General features: G+C 36.0%; 4 protein-coding genes across 8 annotated transcripts; all 4 read right to left on the bottom strand.

The window, feature by feature from the left end:
• Positions 1-9: 9 nt before the first annotated feature.
• LOC132046364 (pentatricopeptide repeat-containing protein At2g17670) lies at positions 10-3,371 on the bottom strand. 3 transcript variants are annotated; one of them, XM_059436974.1, is made up of 2 exons: positions 1,807-3,371; positions 10-751 (listed from the first exon to the last, which is right to left on the bottom strand). In XM_059436974.1, the coding sequence occupies exon 1, from the start codon at positions 3,226-3,228 to the stop codon at positions 1,819-1,821; it is 1,410 nt and encodes a 469-aa protein (XP_059292957.1). In that variant the 5' UTR covers positions 3,229-3,371; the 3' UTR covers positions 10-751; positions 1,807-1,818. The 3 variants fall into 3 exon arrangements, with proteins under 3 accessions (XP_059292957.1, XP_059292955.1, XP_059292956.1); XM_059436972.1 differs by having other exon boundaries at positions 738-876; XM_059436973.1 differs by lacking the exon at positions 10-751 and adding an exon at positions 1,119-1,341.
• Positions 3,372-4,874: 1,503 nt separating this feature from the next.
• LOC132046365 (basic endochitinase-like) lies at positions 4,875-7,028 on the bottom strand. Its single transcript, XM_059436976.1, has 3 exons — positions 6,717-7,028; positions 5,983-6,136; positions 4,875-5,433 (listed from the first exon to the last, which is right to left on the bottom strand). Exons 1-3 carry the CDS (start codon positions 6,982-6,984, stop codon positions 5,061-5,063), a joined length of 795 nt encoding a protein of 264 aa, XP_059292959.1. The 5' UTR covers positions 6,985-7,028; the 3' UTR covers positions 4,875-5,060.
• Positions 7,029-8,704: 1,676 nt separating this feature from the next.
• On the bottom strand, positions 8,705-11,531 carry LOC132046362 (protein trichome birefringence-like 34). Of its 2 annotated transcripts, XM_059436971.1 has the most exons (6): positions 10,949-11,531; positions 10,684-10,855; positions 10,137-10,330; positions 9,868-10,026; positions 9,434-9,618; positions 9,131-9,262 (listed from the first exon to the last, which is right to left on the bottom strand). In XM_059436971.1, exons 1-5 carry the CDS (start codon positions 11,278-11,280, stop codon positions 9,474-9,476), a joined length of 1,002 nt encoding a protein of 333 aa, XP_059292954.1. In that variant the 5' UTR covers positions 11,281-11,531; the 3' UTR covers positions 9,131-9,262; positions 9,434-9,473. The 2 variants fall into 2 exon arrangements, with proteins under 2 accessions (XP_059292953.1, XP_059292954.1); XM_059436970.1 differs by lacking the exon at positions 9,434-9,618 and having other exon boundaries at positions 8,705-9,262; positions 10,949-11,519.
• Positions 11,532-13,589: 2,058 nt separating this feature from the next.
• On the bottom strand, positions 13,590-16,026 carry LOC132046361 (protein trichome birefringence-like 34). Of its 2 annotated transcripts, none has more exons than XM_059436968.1 (5): positions 15,543-16,026; positions 15,276-15,447; positions 15,000-15,193; positions 14,733-14,891; positions 13,590-14,077 (listed from the first exon to the last, which is right to left on the bottom strand). In XM_059436968.1, exons 1-5 carry the CDS (start codon positions 15,890-15,892, stop codon positions 13,723-13,725), a joined length of 1,230 nt encoding a protein of 409 aa, XP_059292951.1. In that variant the 5' UTR covers positions 15,893-16,026; the 3' UTR covers positions 13,590-13,722. The 2 variants fall into 2 exon arrangements, with proteins under 2 accessions (XP_059292951.1, XP_059292952.1); XM_059436969.1 differs by having other exon boundaries at positions 15,276-15,433; positions 15,543-15,800.
• Positions 16,027-21,639: the final 5,613 nt, after the last annotated feature.

The following is a 21,639-nucleotide window of genomic DNA, read 5'->3' as shown; positions in this document are numbered from 1 at the left end:
TGGAATCTATTTTAACATCATGTAAATTTATTTCAGACTAATTCGTTTTATGGGCTAACTGAGTTACGGGCTGAACATGGGAACAGAACATTTCAGACACCAAAAGCTGCAACACTACGATAAGCAACAGAGATCCAAATTGGAAAATTTAGACTTAAGATGGACTCCTCTGCTTCATTTCAGAAATAAATGCAACATATAAACTGAAGATGGTCTTCGGATCTATTCGATCAGCTGTATATAAGGATCCCTCTCCGGTTAGTGGTTGTGCTTCCAATCTCTGATAACACATACTCAATAACAGGATGGTTTTTAAATTTAGAAGAAAGTTCAATAAATTTTCAAGCCAGCCAAGCTGCGGCCTTGTGCCTTAAAATGTCACTCAGCCTCTTGGGATCACTTCTTGCCATTCCAACTCTTTGCATAATTAATCAGCACGCTAGAAAGCCAGCTATTGACCTCACTAGACTATTAACTACCTGCTTCGATTTGAAAGTTCATCTCTTGTATGCCTATACCCATGTTCAGTTCAAAGATTTCCAAACAAGCGCACAACAAGACAACGCATAAGTTTGTAAAAGTTTTGAATTGCTCCGAAAGACGGGCAGAACAGAATGTTGGAAGATGATCAAAGCTTTACCAGCAGGCAAGTCATTCATTCAATCAACCGTTCTACATTTGTGCCAGGCAAAACTAAATACCGCACAGAGCCGCTGAACACATGCTTCAAATGATTATCGAAGCAGAACGACTGGTCAGGAAACAAAGAGCAAGGATTCAGCAAAGTCTTTCAAAAGAATATTCTTTGCTGGCTCGAGAATCTAAGGTCAAGATACATGCCATTGTGAACTATTCTTCAGCGGAATATATGCTCATCTAGCACCATTCAAGTAAAAATGACAATTATTAAGAGGCATAAGATAGGAAATCAAGTTAAAGAAGTACAGAAAGGCCAAAATTATCAGTGTTTGAGAAATTTCAGGACCCAAACTACTGGGAGTAATAACAGACACAGATCCCTAGGAACATCAGAGTCTTGATTATACAACTATATCAAAAACAAAAACAAAAACAAAAACAAAAAGGAGGGGGGGCGGGGTTGGGGTGGGGTGTTGGAATAAACCTATTTCTTTACCAAACAAACAGAAAAAAATATAATGTTGAAGTTGACTTTTTCATCTTTCATAGTTCAAGGATAAAGCGCTAAACAGCATCCAAGGGTGTGGCTGAGTAGTTTATGCAGTGGGAAGAGAACCTTGAGACCAGTTCAAATCCAAGACAAAGAACACTAGGTGATTTCTTCCATCAGCGTAAGCCTTGGTAGGCAGAGTTACCCGGTACCTATGCTAGTGGGAGTTAGTAGGTATCCAATGGAATAGTCGAAGTTGCGGACAAGCTGGCCCAAACACTACCATTATTAAAAAATCGATAAAGCACAAGACAATTCAAGACACTAAGATGACCTTAATACATTTCCAATCTGATGCAAATAGTGTTTCACTCAGCGGGGTGTATTATATACACAACGAGAACTTAGTATTATTATCTAAATAATTGGAAAATAGTTAATGTTCCATGCTCTCCAGTTGGATAACTCCTGTTGTATTTACAATTAATTCAAACACATACTTCCTGCCATATGTACAATTAATTCAAACACTCTTGTGTATTTCTTAACATGAAAAAGTACATAAAAAGGATCAAATGATGAGAAGACTAGAACATTTAGAGAGGTGAAAAATCTCTAAGGAAGATTAAGAATGCCCGTGAATAAGTAAAAAAAACACTACAGATGAATCAGAATACCAGCAATGGAGGTCAAACGACAAGTCCCTGTTCTCTAGCTTTTTTAAGCCACTTCAAAGTGCTCTCCAAAGTTGTATAAGCAGAAGCATCAGTCAAACTCTTGCTCTCTATTGCATAATCAAAAACTTCATAAGCTTCTGCTACTCTGCCATTCCGACAGAGAGCTCTGAGAAACGTTCCATAAGACCCCGTCTCAAGTTTCACACCATTATGCTTCATACCATCATACAGTTTCATTCCCTTATCCAATAATCTTGCCTTACATAACCCATGAAGCAATGTATTATATGTACACGAATTAGGCTCACAGCCTCGTGCTTCCATTTTCTCCAACAATGCCAGCGCTCCTAACGGATCTCCTTCTCTACACATCCCATTCATTAACGAAGTATACGTGACTGCATCCGGAATATGGCCTTCCTCCATCATAACATTCAAAAACTTCTTAGCATCTTTCACCCTTCCCGACTTCGACAATCCATAGATCAACGTATTATAAGTCACAAGGTCAGGCTTTACTCCTTCCTCCTGCATTTTCTTGTATACACCTAACACTTCACCCCCTTGACTTAACATACAATAACCCTTCATAATTGTATTATAAACATAGCAATCAGGCTTATAACCTTCCTCACTCAACACCCCCAACAATCGAGTCGCTTCCCTAAGATTTTTACCATTACAAACATTGTCAATCATAATAGTATATGTAACAAGATCAGGCTTTATATCAAAACCCTCCCTCATTTCTTTAATAAAGTTATTCATAGTACTCAAAGGCCTGTTCTTGCATAGATGCCTGACAATAAAATTGTAAGTATATGTATCAGGTGGAGAATCTTTTGAAGAAAGTTCTTTTACCAGTTCAATGGCTTGTTCTTCGCGGTTCGAAGAGCAAAGGGTCCTCACAGCAATATCTGTTGAGACTTTATTTGGAGGGAAACCATTGTTAGTCATAAGATTAAGAACTTGAAGAACAGGGGTTAAAGAAAGGTCAACTGATTTGCAAGATTGGATTAGGAGAACATGGTATGTAAATCTGTCAGGTGAGAAAGGTGGGTGAATCTTGATCATGTGATTAAGGAAAAAGATTGAATCTTGGAGAGTTGAATTGGAGGAAAATGATTGTAAGATTGCATTATAGAATTTATTGTCTGAAGGGATGTTCCTGGTATTGGAAATGAGAGAGTTGAAAAGGGTTTTAGCATCTGAAAGAGATGTTGAATCAAAGGCTGTAATTGATGGGAGTTGGGGTTCAGTATTTTGTGTGGGTTTTTTCTTTGGTGATTGTGATTTTTTGGGATAATAATGGGGTTTTGTGGTTGGGGGTGGGATATTTTGGTGAGGAACCGAAGATGGAGTTTTAATGAGAGTGTTTACAGCAAAGTTGGCTGACCTTAAGGATGGTGGTAGTTTCCCCATCTTGTGTGTCTACTTCAGCTTCTTGTTCTTGTTATTCAAAGTCTTTCAGTTCTCCTTTCTGTTAGCTGTGTGAGGACTAAATTAGGGTTCTGCAAGGGTTTATCATTTTGAGCTTCAGAAGGTATACCATAATGCTATGGAAGAACTACAGAGTACAGTATTGGATGTCTAGTTTGTCAGACAAAGACCTTGGCCCAGAGATTAGACTACCAGGTCCAAAAGGCCCATTGGAATACAATAAGCCCATTTTCCTACTAAACAACCCCCGCTAAAGGGCCTTTCGGCCATTGAAACTCAAAGCCCAAAAGATATTATATAACAAGGCTATATTAAAAAGGGAAAATTACATTCAAATACTATTCGACCATCCAGTTTACAAAATATGGACACAATGTATAAGTGGTGTATACTTTATACTAATATACATATGTTATACATATAATATACGTATTTGTACACAATATATACATCTGAAGTGTATAGGTAGTGTATACTTCGGTCATATTGGTAAATAAGTTGGCTGTAGGATGCATTTAAGTACGTTCCCTATTAGAAACTACTTTGTCGGTTCAAAGACTAGAAGCATGTATGATAGCTTTCACTGAAAAAGAAAGCTATAGCATGATGTCGAAATGTCTACAACCTTCTTAGAAAATTCAAAAGCAAACATTTTTCTTAAGGAGTTGATTTCTTGCAGGAAGCTGCAAAGCTTATAAGTTAACATTTTCCTTGTGTATTTGGAATTGTTACCGATAATTAATTAGTGAAGAAAACAAATCATTCCTCAGTTCTGAAAGTTATGTGCTTTAGCGAATTAAACTTGGTCCCCTTCATCTTTCTCTCATGACCTCTTTTTTTTCTGCTGAGAACAGCATGGTATATATCGTTATTTCGTATCGATAAACTTTCTTATGGAGAGCCTTGTCATAATGGATGATTTATGCAAGTACCTTCGAAAAGGAAAAGAGCAAGGCCTAATTTGATGCACTCCATTGTACATGGTATAATAATAGTTATGTCTCATTTTTAAACGTGGGAAAAAAAACCATATAGAAAAAGGTTAAAAGAAAAAGTCTTGCATACCGCAACGAGATAGACTTTTAGATAGGCTCCGGTCAAGAAGGAATGCTCTTTTTTCCTCCACTTCGAGTTTATAACTTGATCAACAGACTTATCATATTAATTTCTCCGCAGGAAAAATTGACTTTGAATTGGAAAATAAGTTAAGTGGTTATACAAGCACTAAGTGGAAAATAATATGCACATTGCCACATTAATTATCAGTTTTTCGCACTATACCGCTGTACGTCCGACTAATTGGAACCATCTTCTGAAAATGCTTGCTGTTTTAATTTCTCTTATTCGTCCTTTCTTTGGTGGAATTAATCCCGATCTTGACCATTTATTGTCTACTTACCTTTTCATAAGAAGCTCCGTTATTGTAGTCTTAAGATTTGATTAGAGTTTGAAGTTCTATGTATAGGTGGTCGTCTGATCATAAAATAAATGATAAATAAACCACTATAACGTGTTGAGTTACACTAATAGTGTGTAAAGTTCTTTTAACGTATAACCCAAATCATTTTAATAATTAATGTATTTCTCACCAGTCACTAGGCAGAGAAAAAAGGAAGAGAACATACATGTAACACAAAGCACTGGTATATTAATCACTGTATAACGTATACATAGATAGGCAGAGATCTTAGTTTGGATGAACCAAACTTTATTTACGCCTCATTATGGAACACGAAAGTACACACACACATATTTGGTAGCAACTTTTCCAGTCTAAATTAGACGACTAACTTAGCAGACTTTATTTAAGGCGTCTACTGCCCAAAAGGCCTTTGTTTACCACAGTCCAAGTTGTTGCCAGGATCGACTCCAAGAATCTGACAGTATCTCCTGTAAAACCCAATTCTATTCTCCATATTTTGATTAGAACCTTTTCCACATTCAATTCCTCCATTGATAATGTTGGTGATTAAACCATAGCCAGGGACACGACCAGCAGATGAATCAGCTCCTGATGGTTTCCATGTACCAGTAATCACATCGTGTGCCGATGGCTTTGGTTGTTGGGGTGTCATCCAGAACCACACAGCTGTCTTGAATGAAACCACTGGGTCATTTGCAACAGCATCTGGATTCTTCAACAAATCCACTCCTATGGCTTTTCCTGCTGGTCCATAGTTGTAGTTGCTGCATGTCATAAAATAATTGATAGTTGAGTAACTTGAGTTATTAATAGAGCATTCAGGGTTTAAATTCTAGGTTTCAGTTCGTAATATTCTTAGTGTTGAACACCTTATATTTTAAGAATAATGGGTTCAAATGTACTCTTTGTTGCAATTTTAATGAATTTTTACACTAATTTATGTTTCGTATGAAAAGTAATGGATTTAGATAAAGTCAATTTCGCATCGTTGCACCGACCTCTGGTGCCTTCTATAAATTTAGATTGCATTACACTATCATATCACCTCTAGATAACTACAGTTAACTACGTCCACAAAAAGTGATAATAGCAACCTGAAAACTAAGACAAGTAAAACGATAGTATTAAAGATCAAAAAACACTATTATAGCATAAAATTATTTATATTGTTAGTGTATATAAGTTAAATCCTTACTGAGTTAGCCTTCTATACAAGTAACCGTTCAAAACATATAGAATAAGTGACTTTAAAAATAAAATAGATAACTTGGTATAACAAATTAAAACGAAAATATTATACTATATCCACTTACTAGGATATTTGGATGGGACCTCGACCAAAGTATTTTTTACCAGGAGCACAAGGCCACTGTTGATTTGCGACGCAGTAATCTGGAGGGTTGCCTTGTTCTTGCTTGAAGCAGTATCCCCATGAATATGGACCATCCGGAGCTGTTGCCCACCCCCCTATTTATCATCATAATTCATATTATGTATCTTGTGTAAGGTTAATTTAACTAGTACTATATATTAATGGGTCTCATTTTAATTTAACTAGTAGTACTATATATTAATGGGTCTCATACTCGGAAATAAGGTCAATTTTCTCATGCACATATATGTACATATATGTTTGTTGAACGTTGTTAGAAAGGTTGTGAATAGTATCTCAAAATGAGTGTCCTCATTGATCAGGAAAATTTCTCTTTTTCACTTTACAGTGAGTTATTTCTTATTAGGTTTGTAAAGAGCTGGTAAAAGATGTTGGGCATGCACAGGAGATAAATATTAGGCCCAATCCAAGTTCTGATTTCTCTTCTGATACACATGAAAATTTGTCCTTCTCTATTCTGATATGCTGGGTTTTCTTTATTTTAATTTATTTTTTTTCCTGCTAAAAGCCTAGCTAAGAGTTTGTTGGATCATGGGGTCGTTAATGACATTGTCCTTGATTCCGTATATTTTTGTCATTTTTCTAACAAATGTAAAGCTAGGACACTCAAGCATATTAATTGTTGAAAGGAGTTATTAAGAAAACTATATATACCAGTAGTTTCATGAGAAGTTTGAGCCAAAAATGCAGCAATTTCCTTCTTTCGAGTGTTGGTGTCTCCAGTAGTTCCAAAAGCTCCAAAGGACCTCGCAGCTGCTATAAAAGCATCATAAGTATAGAATCCTTTGGCTTGACAATTCGCATCGTTGCGATGCAATAACATTTTCTCAAACATGTCTTTACTAACAAGAGCACCAACATCTTGTGCCAATGCTCCTGTTAGAGACAAGACACTAAACAAAACCACTGCCCAAAACTTCATTTTGTTCTTAATTAAATTTATACCAAGCTGTGTGATTTGAGAGTTATGGTAAGGTTGGTATTTATAGGTAGCAGACTGAAGGGGTGGGTAGACTTTTCAAACTGAGTTTTAATGAGAAATTATGTGGCTGCTTGATCTCAACACTTCCACTTACCTTTGATGAGTACGACATTTGCTTGCACAATGGGTCACGTTACGCGTATTATTATAATCCATTTTGGATGAATATTATGGACAAAGTTGGGAGGAAAACACTTGAGTTAGTCTTGGGTAGAATTCTTGTTACTACTAGATATATTCTTTTCTAATCAATCAGCTGTTATGACTCATACATCTTGACAAAATGTACAACTGCTAAATAATAACACGCTTTACCATTCCTGATTGCCTACTTCTATTTGTTGTTCTTTCTTGAATGAGATAAATAAATGATTAGAGTTATATATTTCTTACAATTTGAAATAATTTAGTTTTAAACTTATCATTTCACCCTTAATGAGACACTTTTAGTCACACAATTATGTATGACTTGCTTTAGGCCACAAATTTCAAAAATATTTCTTTCTTTCTTAAGCTTTCTGTCAAGTCAAATACCATCACATAAACTGGAACATTTGGGAGCGATATTATTTCAAAGATTTGTTTATAATTACTTTATAAGTGATCTAATTAGGTAAATAAATTTTATTCTCTTAATGCATACTTAATCAATAGAACGCCTGTTGGAATTGACCGTTGGACTAGTTAATTAGGCAGAAGTAGAAGATAATAGAAGATAATCTTGTGTATGATAAGAAACTGCCAATGTGTCAGGATTTTGAACCCTATTAGGTCGAACGATGTATAGACACGGCGTCCTAGATTTTCCATCACTTCTGATAGACAAATCGAAGACTACATTTTCATGTTTACACTAGCGAACTCGTGTTGATATACTTTTCTGGCTTGGACTAATCATCAACAGGGAAGTGTTTTTAATTTTTTATTCTATTAATTATAATGGGCATAAGTGTAAAACATTGAGAGTTATTTTCTTTTTTAACACGCTTCAACAATTTCCAGCGGGATTCTTCTCATTGCCTCTGGACGTAACTCGGTGTCTCTATTTTCCTATTGTCGTTGCTAGCTTTTTTTCACTTTTTTTTATTATTTTTTTATTTTTTATTTTTATGACAAGGAACCTACATACCCCTTTCGCCTTATTTCCAAGGGAAGAACCCATTTCTTGTGTAATAGCTCGCCTACACAATAGAGATAACCCGCACTAGCAAGCCATGTGCGACGAGCTCGATCCGGAAAAGGCGCAAATCTCTCCGTTCCGTGGGGGGTTTCGAACCCGGCACCTCCATTATGTAGTTCCCCCATTCTCAACTAACTGAGCCACCCTTGCGGGTGTCATTGCTAGCTTATTTTGTCATCGTGTTTCAATCAAAAGTACCAATTGTTCATACCCCAGGGTTGGCAGATGTGTATTCTATGTTGGACAAACATGGATTACATAAGCTGATTTGAACATTATATATAGGTCATTCATACATCCACCCTTGACAATTGACGGATTGTTTTCCCCCAAGTGTTTCAGACAAATTATGGTGTGCGTACTCTGTTTCCTTTATTGAGTCATGAGGGCTTAACAACAGAAAATACGTACTCACATCCGATATTTATGCAAAACCAATCCCTTTAACTACATGAAAACACAACTTAAAGTGAGAATCAATTACAAACACAAGTCTTGCATTCATTGATTTGGTATAAACATGTACATATAAGCTTTTTTCCCTTCAACGACATGGTTTAGTGCTCTAATTGAGCCTGGACTATCAGCTTAGCAAAGGAATGAAATAGGGTGATTCAGTCCTTTCAAGAAAAAATTAATTTTATTTTTTTACTATTTTTGTACCAACTAGTCTTGTTCTGTACGGATCAAAAGTAAAGAAGATATGCATATAAAAAGTTATTCCAAACATCAGGAACACCAGGTAAGCACCAATGTATACAATCTGCATAACTACTTGGATGTGACAATTGCTCTTTGGTCAGATGATCCCAGTGCTTTCTGTAGATTGATGAATGGCCATCCTTTCTATATTCAGACAATTGAGTAATGTTGAGCAAATCTACTTTGAGACCACTCTTCTCATTCAATTTCTGGATGGCCACTTCCACCAATTTCATCATCTTTGAATCTGAATCTGATCCCCAATACGTTGCATTAGAATTTGGCTCTGCTTCGTCGTAGCAATTCTGACCATTTGCCTTCCCCCAATCTTCTCCCCTGCCATTTTATGTTTCTTCATTAAATTAGTACTCCTATGACTCAGTCAGTATGCGTGAAGTCATAAACTAATTGAGAGTCAAAAATCAACTAGCTATATACAAAGTACAAACCCCAAAGGTAAATTTAAAAGATGATCCATTACATGATCTAATATCACAGGAGACTTACTCCTACACGGAACTTGACATCAGGTCCAACTTATTTATACTTATTTTCTTGGACTTGCCATCCCACCCTTGGTTTCACGTTTTAAATTAATATGGAGGCAATCAAAGATGCAATTAATAATTTCTTCTAGTAAGGGTTGTTGAGGGCACTGAAGTGACAAAGGTTCTTCAGAAATGGCCAAGCATCTGTAAAAACGATGAGTCCATTATACTACTTTAGGAATAGCTTAGTGGTAAGAGTATTGTCGAAACTACCATATATCTCCTAATATGTCACACTTAATAACACTTCACTAATTTTAACAGTAAGAGCATATGGAGAAAACAGCACTGACTTCTTGTTTTTCTAAAACGTCAAATAATTTGGAAACAAATTCTATTTGCTAAAATTGAATAATATTTGGGATCGAAAAAAGTAATACTCCTATTATATACCTGCTGTGAGTAGGTGACAAGCTAACAAAGAAAACTTTAGTCTTGGTGCGGTTAACATGAGTTTCCAACCAATCTGCCCATGTCTGTAGCCCCAATTCGTATGTACGCAACATACCCAAATATTCATACTTTGCATTTGCACTATCAAAAGATCCCCACCTGGAATTACACAAATCACTCTCATATTAATGAACACCTTATGCCAAAAATCTTGAAATTAAGGACTATAATTTCTTATGAATGGCCAAAGGTTGCAAAGATGTACTCACAGAACCTTCAAATTCAATCTCCACCACAGATATGAATTAAAGACAAGCACATCAGCATCTTTATAAATTCTGGCATGCTTCTCTATGGAATTCACTCTCACTATGCGCTCGTCCACACGATGATACGATGGATCGTCACAATTTGATTCAACCAACAATGGTGCCCAGTAGAAATCAATAGTAGCATTGTACTCCTTAATTTACCAATGTTCAAAAATGAAAACTAATTAGCAACTGCAATCAAATTTCAAGGTACTCCCTCTGTCCCAATTTATGTGATATAGTTCGGATTTCGAGAATCAGACTTCTTTATTTTGACCGTGAACTCGGACATACAATCTTTAAGCTTTTTGAAAAATAATTTACATATTTAGAAATTAGTACTATAAGTCACAATAATGAACTAACTTAAAATATTTAAAGGGCATACGGATAAATCGCGGTAAAAGATTTTCTTGTTGACCCTCTAAAAATGAAAAAATGTCAGATAAATTAAGACAGAGCAAGAGCAATATGGGGTATTGGAGAAGCAATAGTTGAAACTCACAATAGCTTTAAAGGTGACCAAAGAGCCATTATAGTGAACATATTTGAGACGATTAGGGATTTGTGACTCTAATATGCAGACCATTGAAACCCACTGATTCCTATTGAGTGAATCTCCCACATAAACAACCCTTTTGTTCCTCAACTTCTCCAACATCGCCATGGCATTAAATCTTTGTAAAACTCAAGAACTACAATTAAAATCCACAAATACCCAAGAACAAAAAGTAGGAGAATGAAAAAATAAAAAACAGATAATACTGTACCTTGGAAGGTCACAATCATTGGGTTGCCATTTCCAATAAAGATAATCAAGATTCTTTCTACCATACTTCTCACAAGCCATTCCATCATCCATGAAAGAACACTTTGTCCCATTATAAAGAGGGATAGATTGGTTATCAAATACCCATTTCCCAGAATAGAAATTGCAGCTAGATAATGAGCTTTTCTTGGTCTCCTTCTCAATTAACTTTGGAGCTTCACTAATCCCTCTAGACATAGACAAAGCTGTAATGACAAGAACAGCAGTGATAATTGCTACCAATAACTGAAAACTTAGCTGAATACCCATTCCCTTAATTGGTCTTCCATTCATTTGTCTGTGCTTTTTCAGGCTTTTGCTTTCTTTTTTTGTGGTTGGTTTCCTATTTCGAAATGGAATTAGTCATGATTGGTGTGAGATGAAAATGGGGAACTCGTCAAAGAAGCAACCAATTAGGCTGATTATTTTGACCCCCCAGTCCAACAACCCAAATTTGGGACTGATTTGGCAACAGGTGCCTTTTGTCTCTGCAGCAATAACAAATTCCGTACTAATATTGCTTTATCATTCCCAATATATTCGACATCCTCTTTCCAGCAGCCTAAAATATTTGATAATCCCTTTATTGTATAATAAGTGGTGTTTTAGATTTTTTTTATTGTTTCAAAATAAGTGGTGTTTTAGAATTTCAACAAAAAAATTGATTTTATTCTTTCAAACTTATCCTTATTTATAATCTTATTGTTTCAATATGAAATGGGAGTAATCATTAAATACTTTTCTTTCATTAATTAAGGTAAATTAGGGAGAAATAGATTTTTAGCTACTTATTATGGAACAAACCCTTTTTTTAATTTCTCTACAAATTTTTTTAGTTTTATGACCTTTTTACAGGAGATTTTTATTTTTTCCACATAAGAGCTTTGGAAAAAAAAATTCTTTTATTCAAATTGTAAGAGGCCAAGAGATCTTACTTCCTCCTTTCTTTCTTATAATAATAAAATAATACTTCTCTTGCAAATTTAATAATTCAAATGCATTAACCATTCAATTTGAGGATTTTTAATATGATATTTTTGTAGTAATTCCTCCTTTCTTTCTTATAATAATAAAATAATACTTCTCTTGCAAATTTAATAACTCAAATGCATTAACCATTCAATTTGACGATTTTAATATGATATTTTTTTATTAAATTACTATAAAATATGATTATTAATTTAATACTTTAATTTAAAATAATATTTAAAATTTCATATGAATCACAGAAGAATAAATTGGCACTACTGTAATTAAGCAAGATCGAGGAGGGAGCAAGTGCTTTTGGACCTTTATTGAAAGCGAAAGTATCTCTCCGATCTGGGTATGTGTGTAAATTATTAATGACGACTGTCGACTCAATACCTTGTCAAAGTGGCAAATGAAAATTGAAAAGGATTTTCCTTTACAATAAATAAAAGTTGTATTCATTTATTTCTTTTCTTTTTCTTCTTTTAATGATTTCGATTTAAAGTATGAACTTTGAACAAATGCATATTTTAGATCTCTACGTTTGCGAAAGTTTTGAAAACACTATTCCAGAGGAGGAAATAAGATCAAAAATTTGGTTGTGAACATGAGGCATCATAATAATTACGTTCCATTACTTCTCTTTTCCAATGAAACCTTAAAAGTTCTGATTTCTTGAGATTTTGGGCTCTAACCTCCCGAACAACAAGATAATATTCTCTATATTCCTTTCTCCTCTTGTACGAGTAACTTCTAGTAATCTTCTGATCGTGTTAAATTTACAATTATCTGAATTGATCTATAATTTCCCAAATAGTGACTTCAGCTTGTGTGCATTGCTATATAAAAAGAAGAAAAAAAAATCTTTTTTAAATGTCGGAGGAATCTTGAGTTTCTGTTAGTTTCAAATTTTCCTTATTGTTCTATTTTTTTCCCTTGTCATTTTCGGGTAGTTTCTTGTGTAATCATCGTATTACAGAGAACAAAAGTTAACTCTTTTGATCTTTCTATTCCTTCGGGGCCGTTTGGTTTAAGGGATTAGGTGAGTTATCTAGTATAAATTTTACGATTAGATTCGTAAAGTGTTTGGTTGGAGGTATTAGTTAACACAAATATCATTTTTATACCAAAATTTAGTATAACTTACTCCATATAAAAGGTGAGATTGATCATCCAGATTATAATCTTAGGACTATAATCTTGGATTGTCCTGGTTTCGAACCAAGCGCCTTAATGTTCACTTCTCTCCTCTATCTTCAGAATTCCTAGATCTTAACTTTTTCTTCCCTTAGATTATTACATTACGACCTCTTTTGCTATATCTACACTTTCTCCTACATCTCCCTAGAGGGATGGCACCTTTTAATTATGTAGCCAATGAGACTGCTTAACAGTAACCCCGAATTGGCTTGTTTGGGTTGTTGTCTTCAGCTACATTGCTAGCGGTAACCTCCTCCGCTATCAATGGGTGCCTACGCAGTTCGCTTGCGGACTGTGTACTAAGTCTCTGATGTTGACTGCTCTAAGGACATGCACCAATTGAGCACAGAGCAGATGTTCCAGAAATAAATGTGATGGAGCAATTCAAAACATCGTAAAGACTGATAAACTCTTTAGGTCTGTTCCTACATGACTTGATCAATTTGGCACTTGTCATTAATCTTCATTGTTCAAGCTTTTAACAACACAAAGAATCTTCATTAAAAGAACAAATGATCCAGTTACATTCTTACCGCTTTTGTAAGAACTAGTCTCATTCCACATTGGTCACAAGTAAAGAAGGTATGCATATAAAAAATGATTCCAAACATCAGGGACTCCAGGAAGACACCAATGTGTACAATCTGCATAACTACTTGGATTTAACAATTGTTCTTTGGTTAGAGGATCCCAGTGCTTTCTGTAGATGGATGGATGAGCTTCTTTTCTATATTCAGAAAGTTGAGTAATGTTTAGCAAATCTGCTTTGATACCACTTCTCTCATTCAATTTCTTGATGGCTACTTCCACCAATCTCATCATTTCTGGATCTGATTCTGATCCCCAATACTCAGAGACATTAGAAATTGGCTCTGTTTCATTGTAGCAATTCTTACCCTCTGCCTTCCCCCACTCTTCACCCCTGCCATTATATTTATCAGTCATATTTGCTAACCATTGTTACTACTATGATTAATTGGATAACCTGTTTTCATATTTTTTAAAATCATATAATAAGTGTGTCAAAACAAGGAAGAGGTAGACCAAAAATCATATGCAAAGAAGTTAGTATCTCAAAAGATCTAGAATATCTTGAGTCCCGACAGGTCTAGCAAAAGATAAACAGAAACAGAAGTTAACAAATCCGTACAGGTGATACCAACTAGTAGAAGACTAGTGCTTACTAGAGTATTTTAGATTACTCCTAATGTTTAGAAAACTCTTTACGGAGTATTGAAATATTATGGACCCCAAATGGAGCATATGATATTGAGGTTTCATACAACCGACCCTACTAGCTTGGGTTGAAGCTTAGTAGTAAGTGGTGTTGTTATAGCGTGTTCAATGCAACTGCAGATCTAGAGGGTCAGTTAGGGTTCAGGTGAACTTATTAGCTTTTCCCAGTTCTTGTATACATATTAAGAAATCACTAAATTCTATAAATATTTGCAATTGACACAATTATTATTATAGTATTAACTTGAGATTATTATAGAAACTTATAAACTTCAAACCCGCTTCTGGTTCAATGGTGCAATTACAAAAAAATTTATAAAGAGAAGTTGTGAATTATATACCTGCTGTGCGTGGGTGACGTGCCAACAAAGAAAACTCTAGTTTTGGTGCGGTTGACATGAGTGTCCAACCAATCCGTCCATGTCTTAAGCCCCAATTCGTATGTATGCAGCATCCCTAATTGTTCATACTTTGCATCTGTACTTTCAAACGATCCCCACCTGAAATTACACAATCTATCATATTTAATGGACATGATATTATGCCTAAAATCTTTGAAATTAAGTACTTCATATGAATGGTTAAAGGTTGCAAGGCTAAGTACTCACAGAACAGTCAAATCCAGTCTCCACCATAAATAGGAATTAAAGACAAGTACATCAGCATCTTCCCAAAATCTAGCATGTTTCTCTATTGAATCGACTCTCAGTACGCGATCCTTCACACGATGATGCCATGCATCATCGCAATTAGATTCCACCAACAATGGTGCCCAGTAGAAATCAATGGTAGCATTGTATTCCTTCACCAATTTTTGAAACAAGATCTAAGCCCACTGCATTTTCAAGCTTCAAAAACCAAATACTAGCAAAGTTGAAACTCACAATAGCTTTTAATGTGACCAAAGAACCATTGAAGTGAACATGTTTGAGATGAGTATGGATTGATGACTCTAGCATGCACACCATTGAAACCCACTGATTCCTATTGAGTGAATCTCCCACATACACAAGCCTCTTGTTCCTCAACTTCTCCAACATTGCTGTGGCATTAAATCTTTGCCAAAATCAAGAATTACAATCCAAAACAAACAATACCCAGGAACCAAAAGCCGAAAAAATAGAAGAAAAACAGAAAAATACTACTACTACCTTGGAAGGTCACAATCATGGGGTTGCCATTTCCAATAGAGGTAGTTGAGGTCTTTTCTCCCATAACTCTGACAAGCCATTCCATCATCCAAGAACGAAATGAACGAACAATTCGACCCATTATAAAGAGGGCGAGATTGATTATCAAATACCCATTTACCTGAAAAGAAATTGCAGCTGGATAATGAGTTCAACTGAGGCTTTTTTCCAATGTCCTGCAGCTTAATCTCTCTGGACATGAACAAAGTTGTGATAAGTAGAACTGCAGTGATAATTGCTACAAGCAGCTGAATAACCCCCATTACCTTGTTATTCAAATTACTACAGAATAGTACTGGTCTTCCTTTCATTTTTCAGTTTTTTGGTTGGGTTTCTGTTTACAAGTTGTTGAAATATGTCATTATTGATTGGCTTGCTTCCTGGTGGCTTTTTCTTGATTTTTGTCTCTGCAGTAATAAAAAATTGACCGGTAGTAGTTGTAAGTTTGTTTTCACCTAAAATTCTAACGTGCTCCTACTTACAATCATGATTAAATAAATTATGGAGTAGAATAATATATTCAATTTTAATTGAAATTGTAAAGAGTTATGTTCATTAGTTTCTTCCAATTTCAACGGCATTAGCAGTACTCTTGTTACTACTACAAGCTGTAACTAATAAATTGAATTTGAAGCACGTGCAAGATTGAAGCTTGACAAATCTTTTGAATTTTTTAAAGGAGAAATTAGCTGTCGATCTGGATATGTGTGTGTCTTATTAATGACGACTGTCGCAAACAACAGCTCGTCAGAATGCCAACCATACTGCTATGTTCAGTTTGGGAAATTATTGAATTAAGTATTTATTTTTTTCATTCATATTTAATGAAAAGTTGACTACCTTTTAGATGATATTATGGAACTACGGCAAAAAGTTTGAACAGTGAACACTTTAACCCTCGACCATTAATTTGTACTCTCAGTTTTCCACAGAATTGTAATTGTCAAGTTTGCTTCTTTGTTTGGGTCATGTACGTGTGTCATCATAAATAGCCGAAACAAATATCAAGAATCTAAATACAGAATTTTCTCTTCACCTGTAGTAACCTAGGCGTTTTAGATATGACAAAATGTATGTCGATATCACAATCTAATGTGTGGTAACTTCACCATATACTAAGTGTGGTAACTTCACCATATACTAAACAAAATTCAGATCTCACTAAAAACCTCACTTGATGTGGTGAAATTAGACTGAGTTTATCTTGTAAACCAAGTCTAGTCAATAGTTTTGTCACCCTACTGTAATCCCTATTTGTTACTAAGAAGACATTGCTGTTCCGATCCTACAAAATGCCGAGTTCTGGGGTATCAAATTTGTCCATTTTTTGCACGGATTGTCCTTCAAAGGCACTGGTCTTTAATTTTGAATTTTTTAAAGGAGAAATTAGCTGTCGAACATCGATTTCAAGAAAAAAAAAAAAAAAAAAAAAAAAAGAATCTGGGTATATGTGCGTAAAGAAATTTATTAATGACAACTCGTCAGAATGCCTTTTATCCAAAATAGGCTCGTATGGCAAATTTTTACCCAACAATTATTGTATTAAAGTAACTTTTTCCATTTTTTTCATTCATATTTAATGAGCAATGGTGGACCTCCTAAATGGACTTTCATCTTATACTTGGCCATTATGGGGAGACTATACACCAGGGATAGGTTGTCTGAATGGGGTATTACTGACCGAAAGACATGCCCCTTGTGTGAAGTAGAAGATGAGAATGTGGAGCACCTGTTCTTCAAGTGTACGCATAGTCTCATACAACATTTGGAGTAAGTTGTTGAACTGGAAAGGTCTGGACAGAATCCCAATGGGATGGCAAGATGAAGTTTTCTGGGCAAGCACTGTGATGAAGGGGAAAAACAAAGGCTGAATTATATAGATTGTTCTGGCAGGAAGTGTGTACAACATCTGGTGTGAGGAATCAAAGAGCCTTCAAAAACACCCAAAGACAACCTGAAGCTATTATCAAACAGATCATACAAGACGTCTTTCAGAGGCCTTGTGGTAAACTGAAGCTAACAACGATTCTGGACACGTTAAATTTCTATCCTTAAGCTATAGATGAGGAAGTTTTGGTAGCGTAGAGCACTGGCTGTAGTGGACGGTTTGTGTTCATCAGCTGGTTCCTTGGTTTTTTATCTTGAGCTGTACAGTTTCATACTTGGTAATAAAATTGATAATTACCGGAAAAAAAATGGTAGCAAACTCTACCTTAAGGCAGAGTTTGCATGCCGTTGTGTTGCCCTATATCAGATACAACGAGACCAGAAATTGCGAGAAAAGTATAAATTCACTCACAACCATAGGAGGAGTGTGTATACCTAGAAACGGGAGAATGTCTACTTGCAACCAATTTTCTACTGCTGATCCAACCAGCCCACCAGCTGTTATCACACTTGCTTTCCCTGTTCACAACTAAAGTTCGTGTCACTTTTCTCGTAAAGCCAATAGCTAGTTCTACATACTTTGCAGAAATACAGATTATAGATGAAAGAAAGCACTAAGCAGAATCATGATTTAGTACAATTCCATTGTTTTTTTAGATGGTAACAGCGGTAAAAAAATACAAACCTCTACCTTAAGGTAGGATTTGAAACTCTGCCTAGCGAATCCAAACTCTACCTTGCGAATTTTTATTTTATTTTGACTGAGTGGAAGTTCGAATCCGGAACCTAGGAGTTTTAGGTGAATGGCAAAAAATAAAGACCACCAATTTGAGGGGCAAAAATTAAATACCAGTGCCTTTGAAGGAGATTCCTGCAAATTGCCCAAATTTGTCTACGTAATGAAGTAGTCGGCCCAAGACTTTTCAACTTGAAAATGTTTCAATTTTTTGTGCGGAGTGCCCTGCAAATGCACTGTTCTTTAATTTTTGCCCCTCAAAATGGCGGTCTTTAATTTTTGCCCATATTGCCTAATAACATGAGGTTTGAGTTCGAACACCGACTCAGAATTTGGTAGCAAAGTTAGGTGTCACACCCCAACCTTGGGGTGTGGCCAGCACCTGGCACCCGAAGGGCCGAGCGAACCAGCTGTGATATCTAAACTCTGTAACGTGAATCATAGGCCTACGAGGCCGCCGAATAACAATAGTAAGAAGTATATCATAACAACTGCAGCGTAAAAGGCCCAATAACACATATATGCATTACAAGGCCAATAAGGCCACAACTAAGAAAGACAACTAGTCGGAAAGGCCGTAAGGCCAAACACAATACCCGTACACCGACCGATAGTCCGTAAGCCTCTAAGAGCACTAATATGCATCGGCGGTCGGGACAAATGATGCCCCGACGTACCCATAGCCATACTCTCTCTATATATATGCATGCATCCTATTTAATGACTCGACCAAGAACTCCGAGAATGAGTGCGAACATCCCCGCCGAACTTTGGTATCCCATCGAGAAAGGTACAACAATCCGCCTATTGTACCTGTGGGCATGATCACAGCAAGACAAAATGCGTCGTACGAAATATGTACCGAGTATGTAAGACGATAGCATAAACGTAACATAAGCATAAGAGATATAGATAACTTGGGAAAAGATGTAGACAACCTCGAAACTCGAACGCGGCCTGGCGGGCGACCATAATCATAACATAAATGTAAATGCGTGCCCGTAAAATCATTCCTCCACGTGGAGGCATATATCATATCATATAACAATAATAAATCCGTCCGTGGGGTGAGCTTCCTATCATCATAACATCATCCTCGCCCAATCGATCGTTGTGCATAGCTACGTGCCTACCCGCCGCCTACAACACGGCTCGGTAAAGAAAGAAATACATCTAGGTGCACATATAAGTGCCTACCCGGCTGACTATAGCGCAGCTCGGTAATGAAAATAAATACATATATATAAGTGCAATGCAGGATTAACCTCAGAAGAGAAATCATAAAAAGAGACGGAGTGACCTATCGTCGTTACCCTCCGACTATCATTATTGTCGCTACGTTCTTTACCTTTCAATTCAAGAGACAACAACATGGAGAACATGTAAGATACTTGGTATGAGTTACACATGAAATAGAGTCCAACGTGTTCGGATGGTTTATGATCAATCCAAGTTTAGCGGAACCATTCCAATTCGGTGGCCAAAAGAGATATAGAAGCATGAAAGGCGTTTGATGCAATCATATATGAAATAAAGATTAGTCCATCACAAGGAAGCGTGTTCATCTCATGTTTAGTGGAAACTTATATCAATGGAAGGTCTGTCATCTTTATGTGATGGAAAAGAAAAATAAGGGTGCGGGAATACACTTTAATACAAGCTATTTCAGAGAAGAGGTAAACTTAACCATTTCGGGATACGGCCGACTTAAGTTTTATGAAAACGTTTCAATCAATAACCAAAGAAACATGGAAATATGGACAGTACTTTAATATAAGTCATGTATGAAGTAGAGGGCTGCTCAATTATAAGAATATGATTGACTTATGTTTTCACGAAATGAATGTATCAATGAAACGTTCATCGAGTTTACCATGCCACAAAAAGAGTAGAAAGCCCTACATACCTCGTCGATGGAGTTATATATGTTTCCCGAGTCCTTGAATGCCTTACGAATGATTTCCTACATAATACGGACTATTCAAGATCAAAACCAAGGTCATAGCTTATAGAAATCTTCATTTAGACATTTAATCGAGCAACTCATGGGCATGAATTTATAGGCCCTTTTTGTAGTGAAATTTTCCCGTAAAATGCTACCAAATTCTACTTTTCTACTTCTCCTCTTCAATGTGATCCCATCCATATCACCATAACTTCAAACAACACAACAAAACCATATAAAACAGCCCAACAAATAAGCTAAGTTCGCGAAAGTTTCAAAAGAATATACAAGAGCTTGTTCTACGGGGGTTTTGACCAATTTCTATGATCAATTACTTGTAGAAGTTCAAAGAGATCAAAAGGAAGTTAAAATATACCTTAGGTCATGAAAATCACTTCAAACTCCAAGTTACTTCAAAGCAAAATTTTCCTCCGAAAGGTGAAATAGTGAAGAAATCACAATTTTGAAGTCGCCGTATTTGTTCTTCATGTTAAAGTTGATATATTTGCTCTTGGTTTGGATTGAGATTGATGGAGGATTAATGGAGAGGGTTTGAGGGTTTTATAGGTTGGGGATGGTGAAAAATGGAAGAATAATTCGTGCAAGGGCCTATATATACTTGGGCAATTTAAAGCAGCAAACTGTTCCCGTGACAGTTTATGTTCCTGGACGGAAACGCGAATATCTCTCTACTACGATGTCGTATCGATGAACGGTAAAATGCTCTGGAAACTAGACTCGTAGACCTTAGATTTGGTAGGTGGATCACCCTGTAACACCAAGTATATTGAGAGAAAAGCTCCGAGACATCTGACCCAAATTTCAGTGAAATTTACAAACTTAACTTGTGACGCCCTTTGCCGACTTTTGTATTACAACTCGTTTGACTTCCAAACTTGACAAACGACCATTATATGATTAAAACTTCATATTATTATTATTATTATTTTCTTAGCATGTGAAGAACTCTTAATCTCACCCAAAATACAAGTTATCATATTCCCAACTTGCCAACTTTTGACGAAACTCATGCTTCTTTGATTCATTAAGAGGGTTTGAGGGTTTTCTAGGTTGGGGATGGTGAAAAATGGAAGAATAATTCGTGCAAGGGCCTATATATACTTGGGCAATTTAAAACAGCAAACTGTTCCCATGACAGTTTATGTTCCTATGACAGTTTATGTTCCTGGACGGAAATGCGAATATCTCTCTACTCCGATGTCGTATCGATGAACGGTAAAATGCTCTGGAAACTAGACTCGTAGACATTCGATTTGGTAGGTGGATCATCCTGTAACTCCAAGTATATTGAGAGAAAAGCTCCGAGACATCTGACCCAAATTTCAGTGAAATTTACAAACTTAACTTGCGACGCCCTTTTTCGACTTTTGTATTACAACTTGTTTGACTTCCAAACTTAACAAACGACCATTATACAATTAAAACTTCATATTATTATTATTATTATTATTATTATTATTATGTGAAGA

This window comes from Lycium ferocissimum, chromosome 2, assembly GCF_029784015.1.
Source record: "Lycium ferocissimum isolate CSIRO_LF1 chromosome 2, AGI_CSIRO_Lferr_CH_V1, whole genome shotgun sequence".
NCBI classification, from domain to species: domain Eukaryota; kingdom Viridiplantae; phylum Streptophyta; class Magnoliopsida; order Solanales; family Solanaceae; genus Lycium; species Lycium ferocissimum.
Note: the sequence above shows the minus strand (reverse complement) of the source record. Positions and strands in the feature narration are given on the sequence as shown.